General features: G+C 48.9%; 2 protein-coding genes across 4 annotated transcripts; one reads left to right on the top strand and one right to left on the bottom strand.

Moving 5' to 3' along the window:
* Positions 1 to 1,615: 1,615 nt before the first annotated feature.
* LOC119173960 (uncharacterized) lies at positions 1,616 to 6,284 on the top strand. The gene is made up of 2 exons (XM_037424740.2): positions 1,616 to 2,477; positions 5,413 to 6,284. Exons 1-2 carry the CDS (start codon positions 1,927 to 1,929, stop codon positions 5,693 to 5,695), a joined length of 834 nt encoding a protein of 277 aa, XP_037280637.1. The 5' UTR covers positions 1,616 to 1,926; the 3' UTR covers positions 5,696 to 6,284.
* LOC119174882 (solute carrier family 41 member 1) lies at positions 6,161 to 15,493 on the bottom strand. 3 transcript variants are annotated; one of them, XM_037425997.2, is made up of 6 exons: positions 15,060 to 15,405; positions 13,446 to 13,553; positions 12,264 to 12,579; positions 10,161 to 10,669; positions 8,601 to 8,674; positions 6,161 to 7,649 (listed from the first exon to the last, which is right to left on the bottom strand). In XM_037425997.2, the coding sequence occupies exons 1-6, from the start codon at positions 15,089 to 15,091 to the stop codon at positions 7,117 to 7,119; spliced, it is 1,572 nt and encodes a 523-aa protein (XP_037281894.2). In that variant the 5' UTR covers positions 15,092 to 15,405; the 3' UTR covers positions 6,161 to 7,116. The 3 variants fall into 3 exon arrangements, with proteins under 3 accessions (XP_037281894.2, XP_037281895.2, XP_075751118.1); XM_037425998.2 differs by having other exon boundaries at positions 13,446 to 13,532; positions 15,060 to 15,404; XM_075895003.1 differs by lacking the exon at positions 8,601 to 8,674 and having other exon boundaries at positions 15,060 to 15,493.
* Positions 15,494 to 15,948: the final 455 nt, after the last annotated feature.

Below are 15,948 nucleotides of genomic sequence, written 5' to 3'. Positions count from 1 at the left end.
ATAGATAGATAGATAGATAGATAGATAGATAGATAGATAGATAGATAGATAGATAGATAGATAGATAGATAGATAGATAGATAGATAGATAGATAGATAGATAGATAGATAGATAGATAGATAGATAGATAGATAGATAGATAGATAGATAGATAGATAGATAGATAGATAGATAGATAGATAGATAGATAGATAGATAGATAGATAGATAGATAGATAGATAGATAGATAGATAGATAGATAGATAGATAGATAGATACGCTCAAAGTCGCCGAAGTTCGCTAAGAAATGCTTCGCATTTAAAATTCGCTTTTATCTGCAATCCATGCGCAGGCAATTTGGGCAGAAGCGGTTGCACTCACGGCCGCGTCCTTGCATCGGCCATGTGGCTTCGTTGCGCAGGTGCGCGCCCGTCTCAAGTGTCCATCGGCGTGCCCCGCCGCGGTGGTCTAGTGGCTAAGGTACTCGGCTGCTGACCCGCAGGTCACGGGTTCGAATCCCGGCTGCGGCGGCTGCATTTCCGATGGAGGCGGAAATGTTGTAGGCCCGTGTGCTCAGTTTTGGGTGCACGTTAAAGAACCCCAGGTGGTCGAAATTTCCGGAGTCTTCCACTACGGCGTCTCTCATAATCATATGGTGGTTTTGGGACGTTAAACCCCACATATCTATCAATCATCAGTGTCCATCGGCGTTCCGCTCTCGCGTTACTGCGAGCTCCTGGGACGGCCGTGCTTGCGGTTCTTACTTGCATCGCTTGCCGAACAAACGGTCTGGTGCCTTCACTCTGGCTGCGCCCCACGGTGGCCAAAAACTGACGACTTCGTAACGTGTCGAGAAAAGTGCCGTTTTTTGTGACCATCATGCCTCTTATATCGTTACATCCTTAGCTCTGCCGCATACCGTGCACGTTGCAGTGTAACTCACTGTGTTTCGACTGATATTCATTCTGTCATTGACGCCTTCTCATATAAGCGCACAGTTCGCATATTTTGATTGAAAAGCTTCATTCTTTCTTTTCTGCGCACTGTGGACAGTAATGAGTGTGGTTTTATTTTACATATGTATCAAAGAAAAAAAAACGTATAGCACTAAGTATGAGGCGAACCAAGCAGATACATAGAACATTTCATGGACATGTAAAGGGTTGCAGCCAGAACGCTCCCGTCACCTCGCTCAAGTAGCTGTTGTAGCTGGCCTTCGCTACAGCGATAGCCAGCTACAACCACTGGATACATGAAAACATATTCCACAAGACACGACTTCACTTCATACACAACAGCGGGCACACATTTAACAAAATATTATGCCTTAAAGGCAAGTCTGTCGCAATAAAAAAAAATAAACAGTAGAGAATACGGGCACGCATACAAGTGAAACGCCATGTTCTCTGAATGAGAAATTGGCCTAACTGATAGATTACGTCAAAATTTTATCTTTCGCCGTCAATTGTGCTCTGACGCTGTATAGTTTTGTGTTCCCTCAATGTGTGGTTTCCTTGTTATCCCGGGCTGCGCCCTTGATGCAGTTTTATTTATTTATTTATTTATTTAAAAATACCTTACAAACTCTATTACGGAGCATAGAGTAAGGGGGGTACATAGGAAAAAATGCTAGTGGGTGATACTTCTGTCACAATACAAAGCAACTACAGAGCAACTAATAACTAATAAAAATACAAAGCAAGTAATAACATAGCAACTAATAACAGTGGTTGCACAAATGACAAAGAGGGGCTTCAAGCAACAACAAGAATTTCCCAGCCGCAAAAAAAAATCACAAAGAACAAAAACAGAATTCAAGGAGGTTGCTACGCCGGCAGTGCCGCTACATCCACCTCCTTGATGCAGCGGCGTCGTGCCAAAAGTCGTTTCTCTTGTCACTGACTCAATTGTCTCCTTACTTGCTCCGGGATACGCAGGCACCCTCATGAGTACCGGTGGCGAAGAGACGGCCCTCGTGGCCGCGCAACCACTGCCGGCCGGCTGCCGGTCTCGGCCCTTCTCGACGCCCTCCTGCAATCAGCCTCTGCGGCGGATGCTCGTCGACGCCCGCGGATCGCGGCCCGTGACGCGACCGGTGCCCGTGGCTTGCGCCGGCGTCGAGCTCCTCCTGCCGGCCACCGCGAACCCGCTGTGCGCGCGTCTCGCCCGCGACTGTCACGAGCAGAACGCGACCGTGTCGCGACTGGCCTGCGGTCGCCTCGCGCTCGTCACGACGCGCGCCCTGGGCGCGGGCGAGGAGCTGCGGCCCTGGCTCTCGCCCGCGCTGCTCGCCGAGCTCGGCGTGCCGGCGGCGCTGACGCCGGCGCACATCCGCGGACACCGGTGCTACGCGTGTCCCGACTGCGGCGCCGCCTTCGAGCAGCCCAACCCGCTCAAGGCGCACCTGGCGCTGGACGCGTGCGGCGCCAAGCCGCCGAGGTTGGCGCCTCCTCCCAGGCACGCGTGCGCCTTCTGCGGGAAACTCTACTCGCGCAGGTGAGCGTATCTCCGTATTCGGCCGAACGGTATTCGACCCCGATATTGCTCCGACAGTACGGAGTGTGTTCGTCGACCCGAGAATATACAAAAAGTGCGCTTCAACGACACTATTGGGGGTTCTTGTGACGGATGTGCAGGTGCTGAAATAGGTAGTTGGGCGGAAATCCACCTGGTTAGGAACCAACATGACAGTTAAAACAACACACTGACCCCGATTAAAAGCAAAAAAAAAATACACCATTTCCAGTTAAAGGGACCATGAGGGGATGCGAAGCAACGCTGCTGATCGCTTGTGTTTCCATTTGTATGCTTCGTGTATGTTACCGATGCCGCTACAACTGGCGCCAACCTTGACGTTCATAGCGTCGTTGCAAAAAAGAGCGCAACACAGCGAGCGCACGCATGATTAAATACGAGCGCACAGCTGTGGCGGAGAGATAAAGTGGAGAGGATAAACGAGGTGGAGGCAGCGCTCTGCCAGCTACTCGACCCCGTCTCCTCCCACCTCCTCGCGCTTACGCGAAGAGTGGGGGAGAGTTGGGGCATGCGCAGTTGGTGGAGCGGACGGTCGCCAAGGGACGGACGCAGCCCCGAGTGAAAGCTGCTTCGCATCTAATGAAAAACACTTTCACGAATGCTAAAACAGCATATGTATGACGTCAGAAAATAAGACGGTCTCATCGAATGCGCTGGCCGAATTTGTGGAAACGTCTGGACACAGATTGGGATAACGCAATAATAATAGAAAGAGAAATGAACTGGTCATATTGGGTTCATCTCGAATCGATCACGATCAAGACAACGGCGCACACATTGAATCGTAATGATGAAAACTTTCCACACGCCTACACACGCTGCTAACGTCACATTTTGTAATATGCATAGCCGGACTGCTCACACACATTTTTTTTACTTGTGAACATGGCTCCCGTACGGGGGCCGAAACGGTTGGCTTTTATTCGTTTTTAATCGTAGTCAGTGTGCTGTTTTAATTGTCTTCGATGCACAGGTGCTTCAGAAACATCTTCCTGCCTTCAGGTAAACGATGAGCGAGGCAGGAAACAAAACTTCAGCCAGCTTGCGAACGTATAAAGAAATGCTGCTTGACTTGTCGAATGACTAATAGTCACTGATGGGGGAAAATCAAGTTCGATCTACCAAGGAAACGGGGTGACGGCGGCGACATCCGACACCAAATACGCAAGAAATAAAGCGGCTATCGGTCATCTAAATCTCATGTCAGATATTTCTGTTGGCACCATGTGATTAAAATTTATTCAATATTCGGCAGCATATCTTGGCTTAGTTTGAGATTGCCATCACTCCGGATTGATATGTTCGCTGGGTGTCAGCCATGGGAAAGGCAACAACTGCAGGCTTAGAAATAGTAGCCTATAGAAGCACCGATTTGGGATGAATTGTGAGTATATATACTTACCTTTTGAAGAGTCGTCACCTCTTCTGCGATTTGGCAGCCAGAAGCTGTGTCTGAAGTTCACATCACGCGTAGTGGCCACAACAGCTTTTGAAGAATACCACGGATGGTTACGTCCCGCAGATTCCACCGCGCCCGCCGCAGTCCATGGTATAATCTTGCACATCGCTTGAACATATTGCCACGCGTGTTATACTCATTTGCTAGGTTTAAACCCACAAAGACTGAGAGAAATGCTCGGCACAGGACGCGCCTCACGCCCGTATTGTAGAACGTCCCTTCACTCAACACTTACTTAGGCCCGTATATTCACAAACGCTCCTCGACTCGACTTTCACCCTTCACTTGACAGAATTGAGCACTGCGCCGCCGCTCGGCTGAAAATGGCGCCGCGCTACTCAAGAATCGCAGCAGATTATCGCTGATATGCAGTGACTTGTCGTGACTACAGGCGGCGCTACCATCGGTTTTCTCAAGTGAAGGTGGAGTGTTGAGTCGAGGGACGTTCTAGAATACGGTGGTTAGACTCAAGAAAGTCGAAGGGGGCGCCGTCTAAGCGGAGCAAGTGACGGCGCATCAGCGATAATCTGCAGCGATTCTTGAGAAGCGCCGCATCATTTTCAGTCGAGCAGCGGCGCTGCGCTCAACTCTGTCAAGTGAAGGACGAAATTCGAGTCGAGCAGCGGAATGCGGGAGTCGGTGTTCGAGAAGCTTCACCGTTGCAGTAGATAGTTCTGTTAAGATTGCGTGCAGGACGCGAGAAGTCCAGCTTATTCAAGTGCCCGCGCGACCACCAGTGACGAGGCTAGAAAGTTTGATGCTTGATGCATAAAAGACGACGCAACCCAGCGACAATTTGTTTTATCGACGGCCGATGCTTTTTTTTTCTCCGCTATCATTGTACAGCGTGTTTTTCTGCAGTCTAACTTTCCGTTTCCCGCCCACAGCTCGGCCTTATAAAGAGCTTCATCTTGCACGCGCCGATTGCTGCCGTCGTCAACGTCACTACCACGTGACATGTCAGGCGTTCATCTTACGACCAGGTGGTTCCCCGTTGCAGCAGTATGTTCCAGTTCGCCAAATACGAACAATTACTACAACTTTTTTTTCAAAGTAGCGCTTTCCCAGTATAAAGGCATACCCTGGAATTTTTTTTTCGGGAGGTATTTCTGTGTTTCACGGCTAACTTGGGTGACTGGTGGTCGATGCGCAGGCGTGGAAGTCCTTCAGTATCACTTGGGAAGCTAACTAAAGAACGAAAAAAAATCAGGGGAGTGTCATATGCCCCATAACATCTCCCCCCACCCGTCCCTACCAGTCACGGGCCTGCCCAGTATACACCGCAACAGTGCAATGCGAGAACCCAATCCGTTTTTTTTTAAGCTTTACCACTGAATGGCTCAGTTCTTGAAAGTGCCTATCTCTTCAAACGCGGTATGTCGTATGTGATCCGAGCGGCACCGTTTACTAAACACAGCTGTGCGCGCTTGTTCGCAGGTACGGCCTGAAGATTCACGTACGCACTCACACCGGTCACAAGCCCCTGGAGTGCCGTTTCTGCCGGAGGCCGTTCAGCGACCCGTCCAACCTGAACAAGCACGTACGCCTGCACGCGCAGCGGGACTCGCCTTACCGCTGCGCGCTGTGCGCCAAAAGACTGGTGCGCCGCCGAGACCTGGACCGACACCTTCGCGCGAGACATCAGCTTGAAGCTCAGCCTGTACTGGCAGCCACCAGGCCAACCTCTGCGACGACGACAGCAGCGTCGGCGCTCTCCTGAACACTCGTGAAACAGGCTGTTGATGGAGCGACGTACAGCGGGATGGTATACCAAAGAGCGATTGCGTTTGAGAAAACAGCAACGTGGTAGATACTAAAAGCGCATAATGCGAGGTCAGAGAATAGTCTTGAAACGCACGAGTGCATACTGTAGGAAAAGATCTATCTTGGTTTTATTTTTGTATGTGAATGGATAGAAATTATCGGTGGGTGGCACATGTGATGTGTCACGAGTTTTTCGCCATGCGTATAAATGGTTGCTTCTTTCCAAAAGTATTGTTTTAGGTCAGCCCTCTTGCGTCTGAGGCTTCCTCTCTGTCCTAGTGCTATGCGCTTCCAGTTTCTATCATGTCTTACCAACGTACCCGAGCAGTTACTTCAGTGAGACTGCGTGAAACGTTCACCTCCCAATGTGTCCTGTTTCCGGACCTTGTTCCGAGTTCAAGAGACGCCATCATCAACAAAGTGCGACCATTTCTTTAGTTTAATCTTCAATAAACGGATGAGGATATGTTTCCTCTTCTTTATTCAACAGACCTAGGCACTTCCCGCCATACTATGCAAGAATAAAGATGGATTTATCAGCGACAGTATGATCGTGTGAAATAAAAAGAAAAACATTTCATCTCGCAAATAGAACATCCAGTCGACTGCGAGTATAGCACAAAAAATTACGGTGAGGTATTCCTATAGAAACAAACTTACCGGATCCACACAGAAACGGTTCGGAAAAGCTCGTACGAATAATTGTTTGACAATACTTCAGTAACAGTTTTTCATTTTCCAAGATGGTCAAATTTCTGCGTAGACAAGGGAAACCTAAAAGTGTGGCAGCTCGTGTCTTTCGTGTCCTTCTTGTATCTGTGTCGTCGTTTTATTCTCGCGCTATAACTATCGGAAACCTAAAGTTTCTGACAATATAGGCAGAGATGGGAAATACTGAAAGAAAACGAAATTACTTTCTCTCAAAGAATTGAAATACATCGTTCCAATGCTTGGTAACCATGTTCACCAGCTGGCATCACAATACAGCTCTGCCATGTACCAGTTCGTTGAAATCCTGATATAGGTTCTCAGAAGCCTTGTCCAAATTGCATTTCTCCCTTTACAACTGAATTGAGAATATTCCACAAGGAGATTATGTTCGGAGTGTTTCACGTTTACACGGTAAGTTGCACTGCATTCAGGCGATTGCTTGGCTGCCCTGTTTCACGTTGTTACCTTTGTTCGTCTACTAATTCTGCACGCCCATCTGTCAAGACACTTACCAAAGATGCCCGCTCTCCATATATCTTGCCTGAATATTGTCAACTGGGAACGGGTAAATTCTAGGGCCGAGATTCGATTATGTGTCACCGGCGAAGTCAGAGAGCAAGCGTTACTCCACTGAGTTCGAGACAGGGTCCACAAGACCGTACCGCATCAGCCACCGTCCACTGCCAGTGCTGCATCGGTCGGCTCCGTCGAAAATTCCACGTCCGCGAGCTGCTGCGGCATGGCGTTGACGTCTCCCAAAGCACGCAGCAGGTGAAAGGAGAGAGCGAGCAGGCCGATGCCCAGCAGGTCTCCTAGCGCCGTCAAGTACGGGATTGCGGCGTTGTCAGGGTCGATCTGGCGGGCCCACATCCAGTACACCATGCATCGCGACAGGTACAGCAGCAGGAAAACCTGAAGCAGCGCCGACGAGAAATAGACGAGCAGGAACACGGGTGTGACGGCCATGCGGCTGGGCCGCACGAAGCTGATGGTGTAGGTGAAGACCAGGTGACCAGGGAGGACCATCATCATGAGGACGCGGGCGGCGCGCGCGTTGCGACCTTTGCCGAAGAAGGCCGAGCAGGGGTCGAGGCAGATGCCGCCTCCGGCCTCGATCGGACGAGCGCCGATCTTGGTGCGCTGGTGCAGGTAAGTGGACAGACGGCTCGTCTGGATCGCCACCAGGTTCCCCGCCACACCTGCGGGCATGCCTGGCGTCAGCATCTCTCTTGGGAGCATTTGCATTTACGCCAGAGCGGTGATTCAACAAGCGCCCCATAGATTCGTCAGCTATTGCATGTGCACGATAGTACAGATTATTTATATATTTTTATTATTTATTTAAACCTATAAAACATCATTGTAAAAAGCGCAACACATTACGAAGAAGGGATACAGAAAGGGAAAAAAACCCACAAGTGCCTGTTCTTTCTGTACCCCTCCTTCGTAAAGTGTTGCCCCACTACCAAAGTGTCCGCACCTACTACCGACTAGCCCAATCATATTTTTGCAACCTTCCTGAAGTGCATACTGTCTGACAAACAGCCCGTACGTATGAAACTGCGTCGGGCAATCATTGAAACAATAATAAAACTTTTTATTGGTTGGTGAGTAGCAAGACACAACCTATCGGGTCTAGCAAAGAAATGAGACCCCGATCAATTCTTCTACTTCGGAGAAAATGGTTCCGATACAATTTACCGCCGTGTAAGCGCAAAGATCATCCAGAGTGTTGCAGAGCTTAAACGCTGCTGTAAACCAGACTTATGAAAACAAATGGCAATACGCTGCTGTTTTCTATCTTATTCGCGTTTTTTTTTCTTCCTATGTTTCGTTACATAGTCAATAGAAAACGGGCGCATGTAGCCTTAAAAAAAGAGGGAGGGGGTGGAGGAAGAAAGAGGATGGGCCTAGTTCGATCTAAGAAAGTGTTCCCGGCGTTTGCTGCTGAACGGCTGAAGTGGATACTATAGCTTCTGGAAGAGTTCTCTGGGGCATGCCCGTGTTGAGGTAGAAATAGCAAACGACACTAATATCCTGCAGATAGCTGTGTTTTTGTAGCTCATGACAAAAATCAGACGTATACGAAGCTCCGACCACGAGTCCACGGACGCACAAAAACAAGTGACCGTACTTTGTGAAAGACTCACCGCTGATGACTGGCTGGAAAACGGCCAGATTCTCGAAGGTCGGCACTGTCATGTCCAGTATGGAACCCCCGAGGCTGCGTGAGCGTAAATTTATTCACCACCGGTCCAACGGGCGTGGGGCGACCAATAGCAGAATATAAAGCGTGCATCCAGCGAAAACCCATGGGCTTATTCGGCAAGGTGCTTCTCCCTTTCTTTGTCACGTATAAAACAATCAACGTGGTCAAAGAAGAAAAAAACAATCAAATGAGACATGTTCGTTGTCATGAAAAAAAAGTAAATATTTGCCGATTTCTTCGTTTTTTTTTTTGTCTGTATCCTCCGTGCAGTACTCTCGGTTCCATGAAGCAGTAGGCGTACGCAAGGGGGGAGGGGGTAGCACAGAGAGGCGGCTGCCCCCCCCCCCGCCTCCGTCACTCTCTTTAAGGAGGGCGCTAAGCAAGCCCCAGAAGTTCGCTCAGTCGGACCTCTACTGTCATGTTACAGCGGGGCTGATAGAACCTCGCCAAGTTTCTTGCGTCGTAAACTTGCCACAGAAATTTGCTCACCTCCGACCCTCCCAAAATGAAGCTTGCTTGCCAAGCGCTAGCTACGCGTTGTCCTATACAATGCACCAAATGCTGGCGTTATGGTCACGGCGCTAAAGGCTGTCTCGAACCAATAAAGGAAATTGAAACTGCACTGGAGATTAGAGACCTCAGTGACCCGACGCAACGTTGCCAATGCTTTGAAAACCGGGAACATTGATGGTGCAGACGAAGTGCTGCGTTTGTCTGAATACCCAACATCGAAGGGCTTTACTTGACCAATCATTAGGAGATTACTTTCTACCAGCCAAAAGATAACGTACGCAACATTTCGGCAGCCTTGTTTGCTAGGTTAAAAGTACAAGCCCTTGGCATGATTACGAATAGGTATCATGAGACGTTCGACAGGGTGCCCGAAGATGAATTTACGATCACATCGCTTGCCAGCATTCTGCAGACAAGACAGACGAGGACGTCTTCCTGTGTCTAAACGAGGTACGGTGTGGTTTGGTACTTTAGTGGGCTTCCACCAGCTCCGCTGGTCTAGGCCGTTTGCGATAGCAAAGCCACTACTCATAACTTGTGATGTTCTGGATTGTGGCCATGAATTTTTTTGACAATAATGGAGGACGCGAATCCCCAATGTTGCGTTATAAGACGGTTATCACTGTTGACACCTGTTACGTTATCATATGTTTTTTTTAGCTTGTTAAAAATCGATACACTACAAATGAGCTTAACACGCCAGTTAATCTGCAAATTAGCTAATACCGTGTAATCTTCACGATGTTCTTGGCTCCTACCTTTAGCCCCCAAAGCCAGGGACCAAGGTCATGCCGTTGTGCGCGGCCATTAATTGCTCCATTTTCATTTTTGTATCCCTAACGAAGCTTGCTTGCTGTCGAGCTCGTTGTTACTGTCGGCGCTGTGCATAGTGCAACTTGCTTCCCCCCCCCCCCCCCACCTCCACAATTCATAACGCTGCACAAGCCTATAATACTCTAATAAAAGTGAATGACACACTACCACGAACCTGGAGATGGCCATCGCCGAGATGATGGGTATCCAACCACTCCACAGCACGGACGATGTGTAGGTGTTGCTGCGCGCGATGAGCACCCAGAGCGGGATGAACAGCAGGAAAAAAATGACCACGCACAGGTAGAGGCGCACGTCTTCGGTGCCGCCGAAAAGCAGCGATCCGGCGCCCGCGAGCAGCGCCAGCGTTGTCAGGTCTCCGAGCGAAGCGGCCACGGGAATGGCTACGTTGTCCGGGTTGATGTGGTGCTTACGCGACAGGATGACGACGCCGATCATGACGGAACCGAGCACCAGGCTGGCAACACTCGCCGTCACCAAGCTGCTGGCGCACAGCATGAGCGCGTTTCGCAATTCGAAGTGGCGCTCCGTGATGAAGCCCATCATGACGGCGAACAGCGACGCCAGCAGCGACACCACCGTAGCCTGGCACTGCACCAGCGCCATGTTGCCGCTTGCCGACTTCCACTGCTCGCGCAGCGTGTCCATGTTGCCCAAGTTGGCCTGTTCGCGCAAGCGTACACGACGTGATACTTGAAAGTGTGGATATGTGCTTTGTGCAATGCAGTTGACTCACTGTGTCTCTTACATGCACTGTTCGTGACTGAAGTGCGCAAAACCACTAGTTAAGGAAAGAAGGGAATCTTTTCCGAACGATTCCTTTCCTTAATTGTTGAACACAACCAAATGAATTCACCAGACAGCTAGCAGGGCAAGCGTGGTCGAAGGTTCGGAATCGTATCCCACTGACGGAAAGTGTGATTATTCCCGAAAATTTATTAATTTTATAATGATTTGTATAATATATTTATTTTATAATGATTTATATGATTACTGCACTACACAATGCAAAACCACAATCAGTGTCCCCCTTCCCGCTGGGTTTCCTTGGCCTAATTGTATGTTGAACTCATATTTGTTAAGAAAATAGGTACACGACAATACAGGTCTTGTTTCTCTACCCGTAATTTTAGACGCCATTTTCCTTCACGAAACCACGTCCTCAAGCCCAGGTGCACATTATGCTGAAGCGCTGTTCGATGAATGACCTTTGCTTGCCCACTAACTAGATCTTGACGAAGGCGAATCTCAAGTACACATGCGAAGCCATCTGAACCGTCGAAGATGTATTTCCTAATTAGCCCGGTCAAAGGAGCCTAAAGATGCTTTTAATTGGCATCTTCATGGTCTACTCTGCGGGTACTGGCGCGTCGAGAAGCCGACCAAACAAGAACCGTGAAAGGACGACAATTGCGCCACACGCCAAGCGACCAATCGGTAATATACTCTAATAGAAAACAAGAGGTGCGACTAAGAAAGTGTCCTTTTGATCTATGCATTGTGTGCCTTCTCTAGCATTATTGCGGCACGCCCAGCACTTCGAAGTCACTAACAACATGCGCGTTGTCAGCGTGACATGGCATTCATGAATGCAAAATGGCAAGCGCTGAATCTTCCAAAAAAAGTAATGCGAGCGAACTAAATGACATTTGTCGTTTAGGGACAAAAAGACACCCTTCTTATCAGCCCATTTCTTAGAATATAATCAGATAAACAAATTATAAGCGTCATATTGCCACGCATGCTCCTTTTTTTGTGTTTCATGTTGCCGGCCCATCGCACGTGTAGATAGTACTTAGCGCAAATCACACCAGAAAGTCTGAGAGTGTTCGAGATAATCTTGGGCTCATTTATTGGGCTTGAGCGCTCGAACGCGGACAGCTGAGTTGATTTAAAGAACAAACGCGCCCACTAGCCATAATGCTCAAATGTTCAACGCCGCATGTACAAATGCCGACGTAGTACCTTGCCGCGGATCAGTTTATCGACGGCCGACGCTCTGCTCACTGCTATCTTTGTTTACTGTGTTTTGCTGTAGTCTAACTTTCCGTTTCGTGGTCACAAGTTCGGCCAAATAGTTTCACCTTGAAGATGCCTACTGCCGTCTTCGTCCACGTCACGACCCCTTGAAAATATGATGTAAAGCGATATAAGTTTGAAACTATGGTGCACTGTCGTCATCGTGACCGCCATGACTGTACACTAGTCTGTGACGTCACGTGCAAACTGCGCATACATGTGGAAGCTTGCCGCACACCTGTGTGGACATACGAGCCGCCATGGTCATCTCGAGGTTTCCCTTGAGTCCCAGAAGCGCAGGCACCAGGATGAACAGCTCTGTGACGTTCTGGAAGACGGGCCAGTGCTGCACCATGTCGAGCAACAGCCCCGCGCCCACCGTGCCGAAGCCGGCTGCCAGGAACGGCACGAACACCTGCAGCGCCGTGGCCCGGATGGACTCCTCGAACCATAGGTCGTCCTCGCTGTCTCCGCTGCCGGCAGACGCCCGGGCGGCGCTGGACTTGATGCGAATCTCGGTGGCGTCCAAGCAGTACCCATCGCCGTCGCCATCACTAAAAGCCGAAGTTTGACGGAAACTCGACCAAAAAAGGATGCTCGACATCCACCAAAAAAAGGACACTAGGTTCACTCGAGGTTCCCTCGAGGCTAGGAAACTTTTGTGTTCTTTTCTTGTCGGTGTACCGTTTCGCCTTCCGACGCACCCGCCCGCAGCGCGGGCGGGCTTATCCTTACCGCTATAGCAACCGGAGCATGTGGGGCAAGAGAGTGTAGGAGAGGGTAGGTGCAGTGCTTCGCTGCTCTTTCTCTCGCTATTCGTTCTCTCTCTCTCTCTCTCTACTCCCTGCGCCCCGCTTTCCCGTCCACTCGCGCCTCACTCTCGACCGTTCGCTGGCTGGGCACTTCCCAAGAACATTCGGAAATGTGAGCTTAAGACGCCGTTGTAAAACGCTGTTTGTTTTGTTCACTTGACAGTATTTTTTAATCGTGCACGCCAGCAACTAGAGCTGGAAACGCATACCACGTTTCTCGCGTCAGAAAAACTCCACGTGCGGCGAACGGCGCTATTGACTGCACGGTGTAAAAAAAAAAAAAAAAAAAGCTCCAGACACCGCATAAGGACTATAATAGCACTGTTGCTGCTTCGAAGGATGTATATAGTCCCACATTTTTCATTTGTATACTTAGACATACTGTAAATATTGCCCCAAATTTCCATTTGGATACTGTAACTACTACTACTACTACTACTACTACCACCACCACCACAACTAATAGTAGCGGTATACCCCCACCGCCACCATCACCACCCCCATACATTTGGTGACGTTCTAAAATGGGCATACCGCGAGAAGCCAACCACAATTAGGTCACATATCGCATGAAGTCAGCCATCAAAACGATACGGGATTTTTCTTACCAGTGCTCACTGATGTGCAGGACGCTCGCGGCCGTCAAGTCGTTTCCTTCCTGTAAATACTCCGTCAACTCTGTCACTTCGATCGAGCTGGAAATATAACGTGGATGGCTGTGCAAGGATCAAACAGTTCAGGTGATGTTCAACATGCGGGCTTGCTCATCCGGGTTCATTAAAATAAGTGCCGTTGGATCAGCGGCGACAGCGCCTAAATGCAACGAAGGCGGCTCCAGACACCGCACCTCTTTGTAGACTGGGAGAGGGTGATGAGTCGTCCGAATAATGGCACCTCTTGAGTGCAATCTTACATGGCTGTCTTCCTGCCTTTATTTATTTATACATTTATTTATTTATGAATTCTGCCAATCCCTATGGAGATCATAGAAGAAGCACCATCCAATCATTTACGTGGTCGCCGGTCACATTTCGAAGGAGGCGAAACACTGAAGCTCTGTACAGTGAGATGTCAGTGAACTGTACAGAACACTGTACAGTGTACTGTAGAAGAACAACAGATGGTAAACATTTCCACAGCCCTCCACAGCGGCATGCCTCGTATTACATCGTGGTTTTAGCACATAAACCCTTGACCTTATTATTATTATTGCTATTATTATTATCTATACAATTCAAATTAATAAGCTACGAGTACACGAAGGTCAATAGCAGCAATGCGCATGATATCACTACAAATCGCGACAGAACTACAGATTACAATTGAAATGATAGGGTGCGCAATGAACTATCAGGTTATTGAACTACGAAATCCGGTTCCCGTTCCAAGAGAAAAAAAACAGTAAAGTTCACAAAAACCCCTCCGTATGTACGCCCAATTAATTATGAAGCGTTAGTAACAGGAGAGTCAACATTGGAGCTCAAACCTTTCGAACTGATCTTGTTGTTGAGTATGGAAAAATAATTTTTACGAGGGTTTTTTATAATTATGTTCAGGAGCATCGCCAGATTTTCTTTTCGGTGGCTAGGGTGGTGCGACTTTCCTTTATGAGCGGTTAGGCGCGTGCTTGTACGGAGATGAACACGCAAAATGTCCAAATCAGCAGGGTGTGGGGAGCGGATCCCCATATTAACCAGCTCCCTAGCTACGCAAATGATTATGTAGGTAACGTGGGTGGAGTAATAGTTGTCTTTTACTTACTGCGCAGCAGTTCATCAGGCGGCAGATTAGTATATGGGGGAGACGGAAGGATTGCCAACAACCCTTATAGGTTTCTAAAATCTCTTCATTTTATCTCGTTCACGCAACTTCACTACATAGAGAGCCACGAAATCAAGGAAATGCGAAATTGAAGGTATATAGTATATACGTGGGCTCAGAAGATCACGCTCGCGTTCATTTTTCGTAAAAAGTTTAGAATACAGTGTGCTACAAGATAGCGCGGTTTCGACTCTCCCGAAAGGGTGAGGACGCTCGCGATGCTGTGTTATACGACGCAGCGCCCTTGATACGTAGCTGATGATGAGTCAAGCATGATCGCGCAGTTTATATTACGTTCGACAACGTATTGAGAACCGATGACTTTCATTGCGCGTGTTGTCAACGTACAGCTTGGGAGGATTCGATCGGACACATTCAAAACAGAGAGATGAGAGACTCACTTCGATGCGTGGCGCGTCTGCCGCTCCGCCATGGCCACACTGCGATGCCGCGCAGCGGCTCCAATTAAGATAAGCGCGCAATTTGCCCCTCCTCTGTAATCCAGCCGCCCGATAGCCACTTCACCTACGAAAAGGCGTACTCCTTCCCTTGTCGTAACAGCTTGTAATCACCGCCGCGTGCGTAACCATGTCAAGGGCGAAAGGAAATTCTCCGCATAAAATCCCGCGTCGGGACGGTGGGAGAGAGCGCTCAATCTAACGCTATGCAAAAAAAAAAAAAAAACTACAACTATCTATTATGCAATCGCCTTATAAGACGACTTGAGAGTGAAAGCCACCGTTATCTTTTCAGTCATTGTTTTGATACTCCCTTTCCCTACGAAAGCTTTCTGCATAAACGCTTGAGCTTTTGCATTGCGTCTGTGATAGCAAGCATTGCAAACTATCCGCCCCTCACCTTGTTTTGCGCGGTGCCTCCGGGATCGGTACCACCTATGGCCAAAGGTACGATGTCACGTGACGTCACAAAATTTGTTGACTTGCAACTTGTGCAGACGTCATCACCCCAATTATGTCCTTTCAGCATCGCTCGCGTTAGCATCGACTGTGGGCAGTAGCGTTAGCGTATGGGCGTCATCCGAGTTTTGGAATAGCGTTTGGCCCCGCAAACGCTGACGCATGCTTGCTCACCGCAAAGAGGCTTTGCGGACCGCACGCTATTTCAGAATTTTTTTTTGCGGGCGGACCGCAAACGCGAACGGCGGTTAGCATTATGACGCATGCGCTGTGGCAGCGACTGCAATGAATAGCGTACGCAAGTGTTTGCGTACGCTATTCGAAAGCCCCCTAATGATTACTGGCGTTTTACGTGAGGCATGCCGTATATTAT

Source organism: Rhipicephalus microplus, chromosome 5 (assembly GCF_043290135.1).
Source record: "Rhipicephalus microplus isolate Deutch F79 chromosome 5, USDA_Rmic, whole genome shotgun sequence".
Classification (NCBI taxonomy): domain Eukaryota; kingdom Metazoa; phylum Arthropoda; class Arachnida; order Ixodida; family Ixodidae; genus Rhipicephalus; species Rhipicephalus microplus.
Note: the sequence above shows the minus strand (reverse complement) of the source record. Positions and strands in the feature narration are given on the sequence as shown.